General features: G+C 41.4%; 2 protein-coding genes across 2 annotated transcripts in view; one reads left to right on the top strand and one right to left on the bottom strand.

The window, feature by feature from the left end:
• Window positions 1–11894, top strand: part of PLEKHH1 (pleckstrin homology domain containing, family H (with MyTH4 domain) member 1) — a 40885-nt gene extending 28991 nt beyond the window's left edge. The window contains exons 18-28 of the mRNA XM_009868183.1: window positions 59–235; window positions 1064–1161; window positions 2474–2651; window positions 3054–3209; window positions 4755–4855; window positions 6624–6765; window positions 7652–7794; window positions 8832–8961; window positions 10510–10596; window positions 11119–11265; window positions 11571–11894. Coding sequence (XP_009866485.1) covers window positions 59–235; window positions 1064–1161; window positions 2474–2651; window positions 3054–3209; window positions 4755–4855; window positions 6624–6765; window positions 7652–7794; window positions 8832–8961; window positions 10510–10596; window positions 11119–11265; window positions 11571–11747 — 1536 coding nt within the window. The 3' untranslated portion in view covers window positions 11748–11894. The remainder of the gene's footprint in view (window positions 1–58; window positions 236–1063; window positions 1162–2473; window positions 2652–3053; window positions 3210–4754; window positions 4856–6623; window positions 6766–7651; window positions 7795–8831; window positions 8962–10509; window positions 10597–11118; window positions 11266–11570) is intronic.
• Window positions 11895–17269: 5375 nt separating this feature from the next.
• Window positions 17270–20351, bottom strand: PIGH (phosphatidylinositol glycan anchor biosynthesis, class H; the record flags this gene model as incomplete). Its single annotated transcript, XM_009868184.1, is given in 4 exon segments — window positions 17270–17371; window positions 19449–19532; window positions 20152–20213; window positions 20216–20351. Coding segments are annotated over 4 exon segments (384 nt in total), but the record flags the coding sequence as incomplete, so codon positions are not given.
• Window positions 20352–21441: the final 1090 nt, after the last annotated feature.

The raw sequence follows: 21441 nt of genomic DNA, 5'->3' as shown, positions 1-21441 counted from the left end.
GAAAGAACCAGAGAAGTCGCTGTATTCATGGCATCAACTAACTCCCACCCTTTTACAGTCCTGTCAGCTGTTCATCAACGTCCCTGTGGAGGCGCCCTCTATTGATTACCACGTGTCACTTGCCCAGACAGCACTGCAGGTCTGCTTGACGCACACCGAGCTGCAGAATGAAATTTACTGTCAGCTCGTTAAACAGACCAGCTGCCGACAACCCCAAAACCACTCAGTCATTCAGGTCAGCTCGTCTTGTCACTTCCACTTCGCAAATACTTTCTATTTAATACCATGTTTTTAATAATTAGCAATGGGATTGGTTCTCGTAGAATTGTGCTAATGCTAAAGGTGTGCTGCTGGAAAGAAGATCTCAGCCCTGATGTGTGAAAAAGAAATCATTGAGAATATAACTACGTGCAAAATAAATTTTAGTTTGAATTTAGCCATTCACCAGCTGCAAATGGTCTATTCAGACCATATTCAGAATCAAAATTCACGGCTCGTGTTCCTAGCTATAATTATCACATGGTATTAATTTTGCTTTCCATTTTAGTTAATCAACAACATGCAAATTGTGAATATTACTATTAAGCATGACATCAGATTTTTGCACTAGAATTGTTGGGTAAATCAAATAAGTTACAGCATGAATCTACATACTTGATTGTAGCAGTCCCAGCTCAAATGAGAAAATAAAATCTGGTTGAAGAATAATGGATCTACGTTGAAACAAAATTCCCCAGTGTATTCCATGTTATGGTTTGCAGCTACAAGTAGGAAAAAAGTATTAATTTAACTCTTAATCATTGAATAAGCTCTGGCTGCACTGGTCAGAATTTTCAGAAGTGGCCAGTTGTTTAGAACACCTCTTCGTAGAGCCCAGGTTGAGGTACTGAAGAGCAGTCTGTCCTCTGACCATCACTTCCCTTTGAAGCATCTTGAACTACACGACTCAAATCGGTCAGTCCAAAAGCACTGGGCACCACCCAACAGTTGGGCTGCAGTATTCTCTGAAAGACAACAGGCAAGAAGTACAGAACGGGAATGATGTCCAGTTTTATGTTGGCAGTGCTGGCAGCTCCTGGCTTTGTGTGCTCCTCTATTCCTGCCCCAACATCACTTCCTCTGGTACATCAAGCAGCACTTGCAGCGACATGCAGAACCCAGGTAAAGACTGCTACAGCATTTTGTCCTGCTAAGCTGATTGCCTTTTTCATCTGCTGCGCAGAAAGATGAAGGCAATTTTATAACTCACATCTGCAAAAATAAGTGGAGGGAGAAGACAGAAGGTTCCCGATAGTATCAAGCTGTCCCTCTTCAGTCATTCACATTAATTTGTCACTTACATTAAGCTAGTTCACAAAACTGAGTGACCTATACTAGCAAAACTTCCTGCAGATTAAACTGGATCTACACAGGGAGCTTTTTGCGGCTGCAGCTACTTTATTGATAGAAAGACAGACCAAAGTAATTATATAGAATGAAATAATAGAATTTTAAGTGATTACATCCTGCTGCCAGGTTAGCAGGTGAACTAACAGCAAAAGTAAGACAGAGAACATCTCGGGGAACCATAAAAAGTTAGGAAAAAATAACAACCTTGGAGTATAGGCTAGTACTGTTTTCTGTTACCTCTTTGGTGTATAACATATTCTGCTATAAGAAAACAGTGCAAGATTGACTGTAACAGCAGTAAGTTGTTCTCCAGTGTTCATGCTGTGCTCTTTCTTTGTTTCCATGGTGATCTGGTCTACATAGCTCACTGTGTCCTTAGGGGGAGGTCACAGCCAGAGACATGTAGTTGTCTGTTGCGACAATACACCATTACTAAGACATAGGTAAAAGAGTGATTTAATTTCACACAAATATTCATATTCAAATACTCAGACTAAGTTCATCTTGGGACTCGAGCTAAAAGTCTCCTGTTATTGCAAAGGAAATCCCTGTAATCTTCCTATCACTTAAAAAAAAAATAATCTTACATGCTGATGGCAGATGGGATTAATATGTGGAAAGTTATGATTTGTATAACCTTGTAAATTGATATTTTATATAATCTCATAAGTGAGACTAATGCATTACAACTTCTTATTAATACTTATCAGAACTTCACATGATAGTAATTAAATTCCATTGGCATGACAGCAAGTTTGAGGGTAAACTGGTCGTGGTTTAGTGCACACTATGATGGCAAGGGGATACGGAAGAGGATATTCCCATGCTAGGTCCAGTCCATCTCGGAGCAAGGAACGCTCTTGCGCTTCCTGGCAAGTCCATCGTCTACTATAGTTTCAGAGACCCTTGAAGTTCAGGTTCACGTTATAGCTTTTCACTTGAGCTGTTGGTCTGTTGGGAAGAGCTGTGATATTTGCACAGAGATGTATCTATGCCTGAGGGAAGAAAGCTTTGTCATGGCGTGGGAAAAGGAAGAGGACAGGGCATGTAAATGTTTGTGGCTTATCTCCACCTCTTCCCCTAGGAGTGAAATAGGCAAGTATGCCATCTACTGCCAGAGATCAGTAGACCGCACTGTGCAAACGGGAGAGCGGGAAGCCAAGCCCTCCCGGATGGAGATTGTGTCCATCCTGCTGAGAAATCCCTACCACCACTCACTCCCCTTCAGCATCCCAGTGCACTTCATGAACGGAACCTACCAGGTGAGCCACCGCAGCTGCCGTTCTTCTGGGCGCTAGAGGACTGCACCATAACCTGCCTCCTTCACGTGGGTGGGTGGCACCCTATGTTTGTACATATCAGATACTGGGAGATAGATGCTATTTCTCATCCTTGCCATTTTCCTGAGAAAATGAAAAGAATCCAACCCTGGCTCTACAGGTCTTAAAAGAAAAGGTAGATGGGGAAAAGGGAGAGATGTCAGAAGTGTCTCAGTGCAAGAAAGAGTGCCATGTGAAAGCAGACAATATGCAAGTGTTGTCACTGAAGCTGGCAGCCAATCCCGAGACAACAACCTATGGGAAACCAGGCTTCATTAGTTGTGATACCCATCAATGCCACGTTTCTTGAAAGTTATCTTCAATTAACTCCCTTTTTCATTGCAGGTTGTAGGTTTTGATGGTTCCTCAACAGTTGATGAATTCATCCAGCGGCTGAACCAGGAGACAGGAATGAGGAAGCCATCCCACATGGGCTTTTCTCTGTTCACAGATGATCCTTCTGGCAGGAATTTGGAACATTGTCTACAGGGCAACATGAAGGTATTTTTTTTTCCCCTCTCTACTACTGCTAGGCTGTGAGTATCTTCATATGTTTATATAAATCCCATCTGTTATCTCCTTGCTGTCTCCAGATAACTTGGACTTTCATTGTTGATGAGTGTACTGGTGGAGGGGAAAGCTCTACTGAGTATCCCTTCACTTTAAAAAAAGGAGAGCAGCGCCTCAGATCAAGGGAAAAGGACAGCAGAGAAAGTATTAACAACTGTGTGTTTCATATGGACATCTTTACTCATGCTGCAGCTGGATGACTACCTGAAGTGAGCAGGCTAGTTGCCACAAATGAGACACATCAGATTTTGGTACAAATCTGGGAGAACAATTTGTTGTACAGCACTGATGGAGGAATAGTGGTAGTGGCAGCTTTGAAAAGGTCATGATAACTCTAAGGAACATAAACATTCAGTTTTCCACAGCGTAGAATTTCACATTGGGCCGTGGGAGGGAGAAGATACCAACAACTTTTAATTAGATGTTCTGAATAGAAAACTATGACAGTGCCAAACTATAGGCTTACCTTTCATGGCCTGATATAGATCAGATAATCTGGAGGTTTTTTGGTAATTGAACCATCATTGGAGAGATATTAGAGCAACTGAAAGAGCTTGAGACAATCAAAGGTATCACTTTTACTGGTTATTAACTGGTTATTATTTACTTGTCAAGGCAATCTCAGTAGCTTCTTAACAGAGGATTAGGATATCTGATTATGTATTTCATGTGGCTTCTTACGTTCACATTCCTTTTATTGAGATGCTATCAAAAGAGCAGTAGGAGGCTTTGTTAAGCCACTTTTAAGAGGACTGGAATAACCAAGTAGAGCTGAACAGAACCAGTGAAATTAACCATGCTATTACTAAAACTATGCCTGAGTTACTAAGTTGGAGTCTAGGACCAAATGTCCCTATTCATATCCAAGAGTTTGGTTTAGCCGCGTGTGATGGCAGCTGCTGTTTCGAGGGTATGTTTGTGCTTTAGTTTGGCTCAGGAGGGCACTTCTGAAGCAAACTTGCCAGTCATTCCTATTAACCATGCTTTGATTCACATTAAGTAGCAACCTTAGGAAGCATGAAATGGATTCTTTTTATGTGAAATGTGAACTGGAAGATGTGATCTAACATAGTAGTGGGCTTTCAGGCCATTTGATCCGACTAAAAGCTAGTCCAAAGGAAAACTCTTTGAACCTCACATAGTGTGGGCACAGGGTCTGAGCAACAGCTGTGCAGACCCACCCCTCCTGGGCTTTGCGACTTGCTAAGGTAGACATAGCCACAGAGTTGCTACCAGACCAGAATTCACTTACATGTGTTCCCCTGCAGATTAGAACTGGAGTTTTCAAGTGGGACGTTTTAATTTTAACATACTACTGTGTAATAGGAAAAGGAATTGTTTTGTCACTTTTCACTATGTTTACGCTGATCCAGTGTGTTTCTTCTTCTATTTTCCGCAATGCTTTTTTCCCTCAAGCCTTGACTATACACTTCACTTCAGTTTGTCTCTCCTCTCTCCATGATATTTTTTTTTAAGATCTGTGATGTCATTTCTAAATGGGAACAAGCCTTAAAAGAATTGCATCCGGGAAAGTATGAAGGTGGCACAAGAATTGTGAAGTTGACCTATAAGAACAGGTACCATGCTTCACTGGTTTGCCTCAATACTCCTGTTAGTTAAACGCTTCTGGACGGTGGATATCCTTGTAGATGTCCAGTAATTTATAGTACTTTTAGTGCCAAAACTATTTTTGCTAAGATATGTTCAAAACCTACATAAGATGTGATGATTGTTGTGTGTGGTATAAAAGAGGGTATATGTCCTAGAGGTAAAACCCAAAACACTTTTCAATAGCAGAATAAACTAAAATTAGCTAAGAACTAGCTGTAGCACAGTAAGATGTACTTGGCACACTTTCATTTGCCTAGATCTTAAAACTTAATTAAATAATGTGTGTTAGGTGAGAGGAAGGTAGACCTGAGGGAAAAAAACCACCAGTGAAAAGGAATATGCTGAAACTTGCAATTAAGTGGGGAAACACAAATATGAAAAAGATAGAACAATGTTCTAAATTGCATGAGCTGTAGAAGAGACATGTAGTGGCAGCGCTCATACTTCATAAGGAAAGAAACGTTAGAAGGCAGATGATGAGGGATGGTAGAAAAAGGAAGTATGAGACAAAGATCTAACCCAAAACCTGGAACAAGTTCATCATTTATGATACAGACAGGAATTCTGAGTCGCAGTGAATGGAGAGCTGTGTGTGAGCACAGGGAACGGCTTTCTGCATGTGACTCCCCTTTGCAGGCCAAACAAAGGCCACTCCAACACCAAAAAGAGACAACGTTTCATATTGAACTCATGAAGGTTTTATTGTCTGTAATGTTGAAACAAAATTCTGTTAACTTTGTTAGTTGATATAACAGAGGTGGAAGCAGAAGTTACTGCTTTTGACCTAGAAGGCAGTATTTGTTCCAGGAGTGAAACTTTGCAGTATTATTTTTTTAGGCTGGAATGTGCTTAGACTGGACAGCAAAGTCTTTCCAAGGTTGGGCTGTTCTAACACCGAGGACTCTGATAAGACATGTGTAAGGTCAATATGGTCGTAATGGTGGTGTTTAAGATTAAAGTGATATAAAAATAAACAAACTGATCCACTGGAATTAATAACTTGTGTAGTATTGTGAAACATATAGTCATAGATGCAGCTTTAAATTAATACGTGACTTGGTGTGAGCTGTAAATTGTTGTGCATGGGGAATGGTTCTGGGAAGCATCCCCCAAGTTGATGTCTTCAACGCTTGTTAGTCATCCTGCTACATCAGTCCAGGAAGTTGCAAGTGTGAAGGGAAAAACAGTAGGAAGCTTCTCTTTGCAAGACTGCTTCTCCAAATTTTGAAATAACACCTGTTAATTGAGTCTCTTGTTCCCTGGTGGAGCAAACTGAAGACTTTTTTCTAGCAATATCAGTATAAGTGGTCAAAATAAAGTTGGTGAAACTAACAAGTCTACAAGGCTGCCATGCAGAAGTTTGTACATGTAGAGCAGTAGTTCTGTAATAAGCAGAGAAGGCCATATCTTAAATATTGCTTGTCTGTGCTTGATGGGGATGGATGGACACTGCTTTACCTGTGTTTAATAAGGCTTCACTGTCTTGAAGTGTTTGGCTTACAGAATTCAAATATCTTCCAAAGCTAGAAACCATGATCTCAGCACTCTTGCCCAACTCTAGATCATAAGAGAAGCACCTCAGCTTCCAAATCTCTGTCTAGTACCTCTGCAGTACCTCTACTCACTTTGGAGTAGGCGAGATAAAAAAAAAAAATAAACAAGATGCTTTTATTTTTACTCACCTCTACTTCCAGTTCACATCTTTTTACCTTCACAATCCTCTCTACTTTTTAGGCTCTATTTTCGGAGCCAGGCCAAAGGCGAGACAGACCGTGAGCGGTTGCTGCTGGCCTTCCAAGTCAGCAATGAAATAGTCAATGGAAGGTTTCCTGTTAATAAGGAACTAGCTCTGGAAATGGTGGCTCTGATGGCTCAGGTGAGTATGGCTACCCTTTTTGTCCTTCAGGGACTTCAGCTGTGAACTAAAAGTCTTTGACTAAGCAGCTATCTTTTACATCAAAAGTGTTTTTTCTCATCAGACACGCAGTCAGAGATGTACCATGCCAAACACACTATACCAGCATACATATGTTGTTAGAACACCTTTTGCTGTAGGGAAATCTGCTATAGGAGCATCTTCCCTTTCCTTCTGAAGAAAAATATGGGAAAACCCAGTGAGGCTGGATTATCCCTAGAGCTGTTCCAGTTAGTTCCTTAGTAGAGATCTGGAGATAGTATCCCTACTAAAATTCTATTAATAGTAAAAACATTCCCTGTTGCACTGCCATAGCCTCTTACTTAGGAAGAACATCGTGTAGCATCCTCCGTTAGACCTCTTGGCTTGTATTTAGCATTTTGCCACATAAAACGCACAGTATGGGTTGTGGGCACAATAACCAGGAAAATAATTTCTTACTGAGCTGAAACTGATTGTTGGATTTGTTAAAGCAATGTAAACTGAGAAGAAGAAGCTGGGAGCGTCATCCAAACTATATACAAATATGCTGTTGTTTTAATTGGCCAATTGAAAACAAACCCCAAAAGCTTGGCAGTTATACAGAAGTGTCTCCCTGCAACAAGTAGCTGGTTGAGACCTTGTTTTGCTTCTTAAATCAGTAAAGAATTTCTTGGGCAGTTATTTCCTCAGTGGTTGCTCTGTTACGTTTACTGTGGTAAATGCTATAGAAAAAATTCCCCTGCCTGATGGTGTCTTTTTGCATGACTAATAAACACAGTAGTTATCAGTATGGGAATTCATGGAATGTTCTACTGTCCTAACCCCCCACGGTTCTGTTGCACTATAAACTGTAATGTTGTCTTAGGTGGAATATGGGGATTTGGATCGATTGGGATCTTCAAGTCCTGGGGGAACATCACAATCGAAAATGCAGCATCTTCTCCACCAGGTCTTAGATAAATTCTACCCCAAACGCTACAAGCAATACATTACTCCTGAACAGCTCAGGTAAATAATTAGGATTTTACTTTGCACTGAAAGTAGATTTTACTCACAAAATTCTGTCTTTACATTTAAGAAGTTTTAAGGAGCCCTGCCAAGATTATTTGATGTAAGTATTTAAACGAAACACAAGCGTGAGGAAAATAAAATAAAAGTTAATGAATATAAAAAGAGCCAAATCGCCAACTCATTTTCCCCTGGACAAGTTTAAGCCTTTCACTTCCAAATTAGGTGTCTCAGTTTGAACAAGCTCTACGTGAAGCCTAAGATTAATTCTGTTTCTGCATTTTTTTGTTCTACCCTTCCCCCAAGTGTTAATTGAATGCAGATGCCTAACATTTGCAACGAGCCATGAAGCCAGTACATATGGGCTGCTTCAGGCCATGCAGTAATTCTGGTAGGACGTATTTTGGTAGGGCTACTTGATGTTCTGACTTGGAAATTCTCACAGACAATGCAGAGATCTCGAGTACAGAATTCAGTTGCTGCCACAGATCTCAGCTCTAACCGTTTTAAAAAGGAAGAACGGTCATCTACCAGATCCAAAGCTACTTAGGGATGCAGTGGTGGAACTAACACAATTACCTCCTTCTGGAAGCAAATTCCATCTGCATGTAGCAAGATAGCTGCCAAACCATTCCCGGTGAGCCAAATCAAGAGTCACTTAATACATATTGCAACTCCATGCAGACAAGTTAAGATGAAGGTGAGAAAGTAATTGAATGTGAACACAAGCTGGACAGAATTTTACTTTAACAGCTGCCTGAGTGTTTGTAGTTGTTTAATATATACACCACTGAACAACTGAGATTCCTGGGCAGTACAGCACTACTAATAGTAAAATAATTGTGGAAGTAGAGAAGATGCTAAAATAAACTCTGGTTGTAGAACTCTCCTAACTGTCAGAGCTAACAGGCCTGTCTGTAGGGCTGTAGAACAGCCCTTTTGGAATTAAAGCTTCATTTATTAACTGTTACAATTTTACTTACATTTCTTTGGAAGGCATTAGTAAATAATGCTGTCTTGTGTCTTGGTTCTAAAAGGCAGCTGGCTGACAGGCTGGTGACAAAGTGGATGGTGCTGCAGGGATGCTCTCCACCAGAATGCATTCGAATTTATTTGACAGTGGCCCGGAAATGGCCTCTCTTTGGAAGCAAAATATTTGCTGCTAAGGTAACTGGAGCACACTTTTTTCTGTTCCCAGGGATGAACTATCTGAACCTATGATCTGTGATAACACAGGTTGAAAATGCTTCTACTTCAGGAAAGGAAAAAAATGAACAATATTTTGTTCTGAACAAACAGCTCTGGTACCACTTTTAGAAAGAAAGACAAATATGTTGTAAACACTAGGGGCTGCTAGCGTTCAGTAAATAAATACTGAAGGTTCCCTGGCTGCATCAGCTGGTCATAATACAGGGTACTACCTCTCCTTACAAACTTTGCCAAAGCTTTCTCGGGCAGGAATTTCCTTGGGCATCAAGGCCACAGTGGTGGTTTAGAAAATACTATTTACATACCACTGGGGAGGTTGGAAAGAAAGAGTCCCCCAGTAATCACCCCTGGCAGCTGATGCTAGCTAAAAGTAGTTCCTGCTCTCTGTTTGACACAGAGCTGCCTGCTTTCCTTGCCACAGAAGAGGCACAAGCACTGCTGATGTCCTGTTGTAGAAACAAAACCCAAAACATACACTGGGTAAGCCGCCAGCCCAACGGCATCAGCAGGAGAGCAAAGAATGGCTAGAGAGAGTGCCTCAGCCCATGCCAGGCTAGAGCTCTGTACCCACTACCCTTGCTCAAACTAATATCTTAGCACATAGTGGTTGTCTGAGAAAACTTGTTTTGGCATTAACCATCTTCTCCAACCCAGCAGAAACCTCCTCTATTGAAAGCTTGAGATGGGTTTTGTTCATGGTTACATGTCTCTTTCTTTCAAGCCAAACTCGCTATAATTAGCCTAACAATGAAAGAGACCTCTTGAGTAAATATACAAGAAGTTCATGAAAGGACAATTATTTCCACTGTCGGGAGCAAGAGCAGATGAGGTTACTGGTATTTGAGGTTACTGACACTGAAGAATCAGAGTATAGAACAGTTTCACCCAGAGTTTAAATAATTTTGATATCTCCTATTTGATTTGATTACCATATTTTGTAACTTTTCAGTAGTTAAACAGCAAGGCCTATGGCAATAGCACTGTAATAGCAGATTCCCAGGAAAGAGTCATTTCATTAGTTGTAACAACATATAACCCATCTTTAACAGATAATTGATGCACATCTGTTAAGAACTGTAAGAAAGAAAATTGCATTAATGTGATGGCACTGGCTGTATTGGTATTACAGAAACCAACAGGCTTTACTGCCTGCCTGCCTGACCAGAGTAGTGTAAGAACCAGAGCAGAGCAGAACTGCTGTTTTGTTGCTCTGTCCTAGCATTCCCTTCAGTTTTAACTGAACTGAGAGAATTTAATGATCTCAAACCCTTCATTATCATTGCATGTCTTGTGACAGTAGTCCCAAAATTCTGTGTAAATGTGAAAATGTTGTTCCAGATTTTGAGAACAGTCCTCTAAAAAAATCAAACTGAGTCAGACCAGTAAGCCTATAAGATTCTCTCTCATCTTCATTACTTTATCCTTAAAGCCCAAGATATAGGCCAGAAGCATCTTTTTGTGTCGTGGTCAAGAAATATCTAAAATAATAGTTTTCTTTCTCTCTAGCCTATTTTGCCTTCCTCATTGGAAGACTGTCCAGTCTGGATAGCTGTGCATGAAGATGGTATCAGCATATTGGATTATAACACTATGGTATGGTGAGGAACACTGTTCAAGAAAAGTAACTTACCTCCCTGAGTTCACTTAAAGTCACTTAAGTTTGTGTTTAACTTCAAATGGATCCAGAAGTTAATTTGTAGAAGTCAGAGATGGGAGAAGTCAGTGCTACGTCTGAGCATTACATAAACAAAGGAAAATTACAGCTACAGTGTAAGGCATGAAACAGCTTACTCTGCCTCTTCGGTGGGCAGCAAACATGCTCAGTATGTCTTGCAGAATCTCGGTGGTGTGTGCTTTACCACCACCATGTGGGATATAACCAAGTTTGGACTCTTGCTCTGAAGCAGTGAGGCACTGAGCAGGCTAGGAGAGAGCTAGAAATGCAATTCTCATTAGAGCTTCCTCTGCCAGCCATTATCTCTAGAGCCAATTACCTGTACTGCCTGTTCCTGCTGGAGATTTGGTGTTCTGGCAGGGAGTAGCAAACATTAGTTTAAGGTGGCTGCTTTTTCTTTTACAGAACTATGACTCTTTCAAACTCTCTGTTGTCTGCAGCACTTGAAGATCTCTTATTCATACTCCTCTGTGCTGACCTTTGGAGGCTGTCGAGATGACTTCATGATCGTCGTCAGTCAAACGAAGGAAAGGAGTTCTGGAAGAAACAGCACTGAAAAGCTCCTTTTCACAATGGCAATTCCAAAGGTAATTACAAAATGAACAGCGATTTTCCAGCTGGCAGCATCACCGCTGGGTATTTTGTACAAGCTCTGAGGACTGGTAGTTGTGGCTGCTGCACTAGCTGTATGCACTCGGTAAGTCTCTTGTAAGCTGGAACCTTTAATCAAGACGTTCATTCTACCTAAGTCTTAAAAAGACAGAACTTCAACATGGAAAAACTCCATGTGAGAAAAACATTTGCAAAAGTTACGAAGTCAATACGTTCTAAAAATCAAAGGGCACTCTTACCTCTAATTGACTTACAGTTAATCATTTTCTTTCTTCCCTAGATTGTTGAAGCAACGCTTCTTATTGCCAGCTATATTAACTGCCGTTCAACACCTTCACTCTTATCTTCTGCACAGCCCTCCCGAAGCAAAACACCTGCTAACAAGCTCTGGGAGACTGAAAGTCGGTGCTTTTTCCCTTCCATGCCCCGAAGCACGAAGGGCCCCACCCTTCTCTGAGGGCTCATTCCAAATGACTTTGGAGATTTTGGTTCTTTTTTTGTCTTTCTTTTCCCACGTTTTGTTTTTGCACTGCTCTGTACCGAATTGCAGATTGCTATGATTTTGCTGGGTACAAACTTTATTTTAATGCAGGTTCTGATTATTTTTCCGTAATAGACAAAGTTTCTTAGTGTGGGTAGAGGCAGTGTCCTTTCTCTTAAAAATATTTTTTGATCTTGGGGACGGTGCAGGAGTTTTCTTTCCATGCCACACTCCATCCAAAATACCGTGCCTCAGGTCATGTCCCTGCACAGCCCTCCGGTCCAATTACATCCTCTCTTTCCTTGCACCCATTCTTCTTCTCCATTGTTATCCACATCTTACTGCTTTGTTTACAAGCTCATATGTTTTCACAGAATCATAGAATGGCCTAGGCTGAAAGGGACCTTAGAGAGCATTTAATCCAACCTCCCTGTCATGGGCAGGGACGCCTGAGATCCCTTCCATTTTCAGCTCTGCCCATTCAGGGCAGGGATCGCTTCCATTTTCAGCTCTGTACCTGCCTTCACTGCATATCCCACATCTGGAATCTCAGTCCAGCTCTTAAAACTCCTGGTGACCTCTTTTCCTCATCATAGCACCTTGCAATTATTATATTGTTTCCAATAATCCTCTGTTTTCAACAATCCCTAACTTGCTTGCTTTTTATCTGAATTAGACTGCAACCTCTGCAAGGCAGATTTGAGTGGTGTGCCTATAGGCTTGAATCTGACTGCAGTAGGTTGAGCACACAGTTCTATGGAAAGTAAAACCAGGTGCTAATGGCTACTGTGGCACAAACCCTGTACAAGGATGCATCCTGCTGATCACCACCTGTATTAGGAGCTGCACAGCACCGCACCATAAACTAGATACACACCAAAAAGGCTGTTACCAGGGTGTAAAGATTAACGTGACATAGTCTGATCAAGTAGTTTAGATGTAACTTCAGCTCCATGCTCTGGTTGTGAATAGCCATAATATGAAAGTTTTGACCTGTGTTTAAATTCAGTGTCGCTGCTCCCAAAACAACTAGTTTTATGCAACTGCTTAACACAACCAAGAGGACAATTTAATTTTCCCTAGAACTGTAATGACTCCTCACTGAAACAGATGCTAAAATTGAAAGACAAAGTCCTTGCTTCAGAAACAAAATAAAGAAGATGCTGTTGAGAAGAAAGAGGAACTAAACTAGCAAGAATAATTCTGATGCAAGTCAAGGGTCACTTCAGGCCTGAAAGAAGGAGCATTGAATAAGGGTTCAGTGGTACTCGAGAATATTTTCAACTTCACGTAAAGGCAGAAACCTAGTGTCTTTGCAAGCTGAGGACTCGGGACTGGAGTGGTGTCAGATGATGCCCTCGCTCCTACAGGATTCTGGTGCATTTGAGGAGTTGATGCTGCTCTATGCAATAGATGAATACGAGCTTTCTGCTGCAGGGCTAAGTGTGTCATGTGCTCCACCATCAAACAAGCACTTTCAAAGACTCTTTCTGTTAATCACTGTTTGTAGATGTTTCAGCATGTGTTTGAAACTGCACATATTCTCAGACAAAGGAAGACAAGGCAAGCAAATTTTTCTTCTGCCATTTAGCAACTGGAACAGATTTTCCCAAACCAGCTCTGTCATTCTGATTTGACAGAAGCTGCTCCTTTCAGACTCCTGCCTCCTTCATGCTACCACAGCAAGGAGGAGGTAGTCAGCAAATATGTACTCAAGTACTGTTCTTCTGACTTTGCTAAACAATGTTTTCTTTTAAATCTGTTTCAACGTGACTTAATTATGCTTGAGAAGGTTAATGGATTTTAAACAAATGAAAATAGCAACTATTCATGAAAAATCTAAATCTCCCTGGCTTGAGTTCAGCTATTTTGATAAGCATTCTAGAAAAGCTAAGGAAAAATAACTGCACTTTCAGACCTACCATGCATAACTTCATAATAATTACACATTCATGGGCAACTTTCCCAAACTAAAATGGTGTGAATCCAACCATTAGAAAGAATTCAGCAATAGCAAACCAGAGCTATTCGCAAATGAACAAACCAACCGTACCAGTGTTTCTACTCCCTAGTACCTGCCACCAACCTTGAAACATCCAGCTAATGCACACAGTGGAGCTGGTACTCCAAGAAGTTTTTGCTTCACTCTTATGGTGGGTGCAAAGGCACAAATTGAAAGAGAAGAGCACGGGACAGACAAAAATCATTCTAAGCAATCCCTTACCAGCATCTTTTGTAACATAAAAAGAAAATTAAAAAAAAAAACAATCCCATGAAAGCAGCCCGTTGTGGAAACCTTATGGCAGATGTAAGACAGGAAAAGATTATATGAACAGAGATATGATTTGCACGTACTGTGATATACCCACTTATTATGAATTTAAGGACCATCCCTTGAAGTTACAGAAAGGGTAGAAGCTTTCTGAGCCAAAAGCAATTTTGAGAAGGTATGTAATATTTTTATTTTCCTTGGATACTTTTAAGTGACTGTTTAGAGTGGTCTGTAGTATGTATTTCTTCTGTTGTCACACACACACAGAGTGATCTTAGTATAGCTCATCTGTCTGAATACAGAGAGCATTATTCCTCCTCACTCTATCACCTGTGCCTAGCAAATCCTCCTGTATTCAGAGGTTTGTCTGGCAAACCTGTGTCCTGTATCTCACCAGCAACAAAGGTGCTTCAAAGTAAAATGAGCTGTCATCAGTGCTGAATGCTCAAGGCATAAAACTCTCCATTCTCTCAGTGCCAACAGTCATGTCCTTAGAGACTTGAACCAGGTCAAAAAAGAAGCAGAAATGTTGAATCAGAAAGAGCTGTCCTGAAGCTCATTATTTTCTGCCATAACTGCACTTTAAATTGAGAAACGTGGCATATAGAACTTTTTTTTTCTTTCTTATTTCTTATAAATATTCACCAATACTTGAGTATTTCAGGGACCACCCCACTCTGATGGATGCACATATACCTCCTATTTATAGCTTACCTGACTGCAAGCAACCAACCACCCTGTGTAGATATCTATTTTGTATGATTCTTTGGTAAACAATTTTTATTTTAATCAGTGCTTTTGGTGATGACTATTGCTGTAGCAGAGAATGAGATGACAAAAGCCTTTGTTTTTCTAACTGCTGTGCGTATGTAAAAGACTGTCTGGGAGATACTGTGAGATTTCTGTTCTTAATAAAATGCAGTTATCATGAATTAAACTGTATTGTTCTGAGATGAAACTTTAAAAAGCCAAAATAGTCTGGATGTAAAGAAAAACGGACAAAGATTGTGGTTTATATCCAGGCACATAGCTGGTGCAAACCTGCCCTAGTCTCACTCCTTTTCTGTCTCTGCTGATCTTCTCTCAACTGTAGTGGATGACTGAAGTGCCCTCCCCTGGGCACAGGATGTTCACTCCTTCAGAAGATGGCTGAAACAATCTTCAGACTTCCTCCTGAGACACAGCTACTTGGTCATTTCTTCAGTGCACATTCTTAGGGCTTCATGGAGTTTTTACAGCATAGTCTATGTTCCCAGCACCCTCTTAAGCCCAAGACTCTGTTTGCTCTGCTGAGACGTAATTTATTTTCTGACATGCTCTCCCCACAGCTCAGTGAATCCTCCTCCTGCTACACTGTCCCTCAAGGGCCTTGACCACTTCTCTTCCCCATGAAGAAACACAACTTGGCCAAACCACGCCCCAAAGCCATCTGCGACTCAAGTACAGCACATGATCCTTAGTCAAACGACCTCCACTGTGGGCATTTACGCAGTCACGCTCCCAGGACCTGATGTTGTTCTTAATGGCCAATTTCTGCCCAAACGTCCGCCCCTCCCAGTTGTGCCTGGACTTGAAACCAAACACAGGTTTGGTCTGCATCAGGGTGCAGCTCTACTAACTTCAGAGAGACCTACAAACTTACGTGAGGGCAGCACTGGAATTAAAAATCTGGCCAACCCCACCATTTAAAGTATTTATGAGAAATAAAACAGTGAACCAAGATGATACCCAAAAGCTAGTGGTCCATCCCCAAGTTGCTGCCTTTTTTGGACAACTAGAATACTTTATGTGACATGAACTAAACTGTGTCCTTCAAACTTTGTGGCACTGTGAAAAAAAAAACCACCTTATCTCTCCCATATTGCTTGACTGTATATTGCTATGTTTTAATTACAACTTATGCAGACAAGCATAGTACAGGATTTTAACATGCAAATTAAGCATGACCAACTTGCTGCTTTAGCTCTTGTTTTGACATTTCAATCGTCTTGGTTATACTACTAAGGAGGCATAATAAAAAATAAAAAAAGACAGAAAAATACCAGTTAAAAGTTACAGTAACTTCCAGCTCATCAACAAGGAAGAATTTCCCAACCTTAAGTTAGTCCCAAGAACACAGATCAATAAAACTTTATTCACATAGTCATTACCATCATTTTCAACAACACATAGTCCTCATATTCTCAGAGCAATTGATGTGGCCCTTTTAATGCCACATTTTTCCAGGTCCTGTGTCACCATGCCCCTGCCACATTTGGCAATGGGTCCACGTTTTTCCTGTCTTCCTTTGGCTACTTATGTCCTTATGGAAGCCCTTCTTGTTGCCTTTGACAGCCCCCAACAGATTCAGCTCCAGGTGGGCTCTGGCTTTCCTAACTGCATCTCCAACAGTATTGCTGTTGGTTACCTGTCTCAGGTTACTTGTCCCTGCTTCCACCTTCTGTATACTTCCTTTCTGTGTTCCAGTTTTGCCAGGAGTGACTTGTTCATCGGTGCAGGCTTCCTGGCACTTTTGCCTGAGTGCCTGCTCATTGGGATGGACTCTTCTGGAGCTTAGAGGAGGTGATCCTTGGCTATCAGTCAGCTTTCTTGGACTCCTCCTCCCTCTAGGGCCCCATCCCATGGGACTCTTTCAAGCAGATCCCTGAAGAGGTCAAAGTCTGCTCTCCCATGTTTTTTATTTTTCATTGAAGGTAACTGAATGCAACAGCGTATTTCAGTTTTCTGTTACTTTATTTCTGAAATTCTCCTATGGATCACAAAGTGACCATCCCAGCCCACACATCAGTTTTGGCATTTAGAGCGGTAAATGCTTTTTTTTTCAAACAGAAGAGAAAACAGAAACAAAAAGCACATATTTTTCTGGCAGTCCAGCCAAGGTTATGTTATGAGTTTATCATAGTTTTCAGATCCACAAAAGAGTAAATACCCAATGCATGTTCTTGCCTCCCTTTGCCCTACTTGCCCATAATTCTTTGCTAGAGGGGCAAAGAAAATCCTGTCTGGGTCTAAAAGTTCTGCCCACCTGTCTTCATAGCAGAGGATTTCGAGGTTCACTTGTGTGCTTGAGCTGACATCTGTAAGAACTCCGTTGAGTCCATGTGGGTCTTTAGCTCTTAGGGCTAACATCATCTAATTTAAAAAGCCATGGGGCAGTTTTGCTTGCTTTTCTATGCACCTCTCTTGAGTCCTGCTGCAAGTTTGCTGCCTTGATTTTTTTTTTTTACTATTTTATTCCACTTGATTGTGGAGCTGTCTTCCTCTGCTCCAGGATTTCTTGACAACTTCTGTACACTTCTATCAAGCAGTCCAGACGTGGCTTGGAGCTCTAGAATTTAAGTCAAACAACAGAGAATCAGGCTCTGAACTGGCTGTAAAAGAGTTTCCCGCTACTGGGATTGTCAGGTAGAGAAAGGAAGAGCTGAAAGAGCGAGCTGACTCTCAGAAGCATGCATGTGTAAGGAATGCAACTGCAAGATATCCGTAGTTGATTAGCTTGCTTGCATTAAGTCAGTGGAGAATAGATTTCCCTTTTACATGCTCACTGAGAAATAATCCATCAAATTCCAGGAGGTGTTTGATCTAAGACGGTGATACAGGAATGGAAAGCCATTCCATAAAGCCATTCTGTAAGCCAAACCAGTCCCTAATGGTGCCAGGTCAAAGCACGCAGCACCATTCTTCAGTTAGCCTGAATCTCTCACCAAATCAGAAATCCTCCCCTTTCTCAGCTCACAGTCACAGCATGGAAGAACATCCACACCTCCCTACCCATTATCCTATCTATTAGGCCATAATCCCTCTAGAGACCGACCAAACAGCAGATTTCTATATGCCAACCCACCAGCCTAGAAGACCTCCACCCTGAAAAATCTACCTTCAGAGCAGGGAATTGAGACACCTGGCCCTTGGCCTCTGCTAGTACTGTCAACAAAAGGACAACAGAAGGTTAACTGAAAACATCAACTCATTTCAAATGAACAGCCAATGGTGGTCAAAGTATAATGATTTTCTATCACTTCTAACCTGGACCAGATGAAAACCAGCAAGGAGGTGAAAGTTTCCCAGGCCCGCAGACCCTATGGTCCCATGACTTTTGAGCTCCCAAAACAGCATTACTGTGTAAAGTCCATCAAACACCTCTCCTTCCAAGGGTTGCTTAAGAGAACAATAGGTCAATCCAGCGCAGAAGTGCTCCTGGGCTCAGTGACGTAGTAAATTGTATTTTTGAAAGCTGAGCCCCAATGAAGGAGATGCAATGAAGTTACTAATTATTGCTCCTTCAAAATTAACTAACTTGCATGTTAAAGTGAGAATTACTGACAGGTAATGAACTGCAAACCGACACAGCTCTTTCTGTACCTCCTTTGCTGGTGGAGTGAACTCTACCAACACTAAGATATTTCGATGAAAATAAAACTGTTCAGAGTTGAGCTAGGAAAAAAACAAACAATACAAATGCCAGGCAGCCTCTCTGAAGCTGGAAACGAACATGTGTAACTAAAACCTGGTTCCTGATTGGAGCCTTCTGGAATTCATTAGAGCAAATCCATTTTTTCCCCCTTGACTATGTGTGAAATACTTCATTTATATTATTGTTAGTAAACATCTTTACAATTGTGGGACTACGCTAGCAGCAAGTATCAATGGAATAGTCTATTTATACCTGTAAGCATTTAGCCAAAGTCTAGCTAGATGTGGACTACAAAATGACAGTTGCCAGCCCCAGGTGAATTAAGAAGGACAGAGAGGGCTATAAACCTCAGCAATCTAAGACGCGAGGTACCTCTGTTCTGTTTACCACCACTCAAGGATCAGGGTACTGCTGTGTTAGGCGTGTACACACAGAAAGAAAATCCATCCCCAAAATGGGATTATGAACAGTCAAAACAAGTTAGCAAGAGAAGAGAAAGGGGAAACAGGGTAACGGTAAAGCAAACAAGTTATTATACATTAAGCAAATTGCTCACAGCCTGTACTGTGATCTTTGTCAACGGGTGAGACAGGAGAAGTCATTCTAATGTCAAGGAGGTTTTCATGTGCACTTTTGGCACATGGAGCCGAGAGAAAAATCAGCTGCAGCACAGTGCCATAGTTACAATGGCAATGCTTAGCATAAGACTACACAGAAAGCTGTGCGAGTCCTCAGCACCCTACGTGAGCGAAAGACCTACAGTTCATGCAAACTCCTGGTTGGGTTCAGATTTACACTGCTCTGTGAATGGAGGGCAAATGAAAAAAAAAAAATCCCTGGCACATAGTTCTGAAAGACTTCTAATAGCACCCACCCTGAAGGCCTCGTCATGGAAAGATAACTGTAATCAGCTACCTGTAGTGGAATAAAGATGCTGGCACATGCACACACACCACAGATCTGCATTTCTCCACCAATCAGTCAAGCTCACCTGAAAGAGTGGCACAACCTCAGACACTCCCTCAGGATCTCCTGGGTCCTGGAGGAGGATGCACAGGTAGTAGATAACTTTTTGCTGTAAGACAAACAGACAAAATCATCTGAGTTTAAAAATGCTCTCAAAGTGCCCGGAGAATCTGTTTCAACTCGACCAAAAGCCAGTCACCTCAGCCACAGACAAGTCTACAAAGTTATCTGTAGCTTTCCTTCCTTAAAGCAATTTAAAAAAAATAATTTTACCTGTTGTTTTTTTTCTATTAAACTTTTAACCTGAGAAGAACAGACACATACTAGAGGGGTAAGGTCTGCTTTTCTACAGAAGCCTTGCAGAAAACCCCAGCAATAGGAAAAATTATCTTTTGTGTTGTCTGTCTCCGTCTTGATCACTTACAGAGTTTGGCATCAGGATTTGTAAGAAAAGTACAACACAAAGAACTAAACCCGCTACCTCAGTGCCAGTGGCTTTATCTAAGGGACGGATTTGGTTCTTTGAGATTATTTGTTTGGCTTGAGTTCTCCTTAAAGGCAAGAGAACAGATAGGAGAACAAAGAGAAAAATCTGAAAGCAAGCCCCTGATGTCAGTAAAGCTACGGGTGGTGTTGTGTTTAATTGCTCTGGCAAATCACGCTCGTGAAAATATATTGGATGTGAGTGTGCCCACAGATATGCAAGAACAAAGACTGTCCACGGTTACCATATGGATGGCTTCGTTGATAACCACATCCTTCACTCGGCCCATCTCAATGAAGGTTTTTTTGAAGCATAAGATGAAGTCACCTGAATGCCAAGTGAGCCGATGACCAACAGGGATTCCTGGTCAATTTTCACGAAGTGCAGGTATATGATCAGGCCAATCAGTGTGACGAAGATAGCAGCAGAAAGAACCATACTATTCTGTAACACAAGCCAGACAGAGCCCCGGTCTTACAATTAATCAAACACAGCTTTAGAGAAAGTAATATTGCAGAGCTAATTATAATATTAAACCTGCAGCTACAAGGCAGTTTTACTTAGGTGGAGTCTGTTTATTCACTGGGCTGGCCAATATATGAGATGAAATCAGTTTTCACAGTATGGTCTGAAAGAACTGGGACCTGAAAATGAAAACTGCTAGAAAATTCTACTCCCTTGTAAACTTGGTGCAGAAATCTCAACCCAAACCAGCCAGTTACATCAATGACAGCATATCGTACAACGTCTATAGAATCATAGCATCACAGATGGTTTGGGTTGGAAGGGACCTTAAAGACCATCTGGTTCCAAACTCCCGGCCATGGGCAGGGACATCTTCCCCTAGACCAGGTTGCTCAAAGCCCCGTCTAACCTGGCCTTGAACACTGCCAGGGATGAGGCATCCACAACTTTTCTGGGCAACCTGTTCTGCCAGCAGAGATGATATCCCTGACAGAGAAGCGTTGTGAAACGTTTGCTAGAACTGAAGGTGGAGTCTTTTCTAGGAGAAAGCACTGGTGTGCTTTCTTCTTATGAACTGCAAGACTAAACGTGTTCAAAGCTCATCTCTCTTCCTGCCTTAAAGGCCAACCTAAAGAACATTTGCCTTCTCTAGTGCTTTGCCTGAGGACGAATGTCTTCTGCGTGCTGCAATCTTGGGATTGCTGTTACATAAAATAACTGATGAAACTATAATCAACAGTAAGTCATATGAAGACCTGCTAATAAATCTTAAAACACCTGAAACCTACAACCAGTATCTGGGACATGTTTTAGAGAGCTCCAAGCCGCATACTCATGAATCAAAGTTATAACTGACACGTCCTAAAGGACCAGAACTGCATGGCTCTACCACTCAAGCTGGGCCTGTACCACCATGTGAGATAAAGAAGCCGTGGCTACATTCAAACAGAAGAGATACAGGACTTCTCCAAAAGTTTGTCATCATGGAAAGAAAAAAACATCTTGAATTACAGACACTGAAATCTACACAGAGAGAGACTTTCAGATCTGGTTTCCTGGCAGAAAGGAA

The sequence above is a fragment of the Apaloderma vittatum genome, unplaced genomic scaffold (assembly GCF_000703405.1).
Source record: "Apaloderma vittatum isolate BGI_N311 unplaced genomic scaffold, ASM70340v1 scaffold1904, whole genome shotgun sequence".
Taxonomy (NCBI): Eukaryota; Metazoa; Chordata; class Aves; order Trogoniformes; family Trogonidae; genus Apaloderma; species Apaloderma vittatum.
The sequence above is the reverse complement of the archived record's forward strand: the minus strand, read 5'-3'. Positions and strand labels throughout refer to the sequence as shown.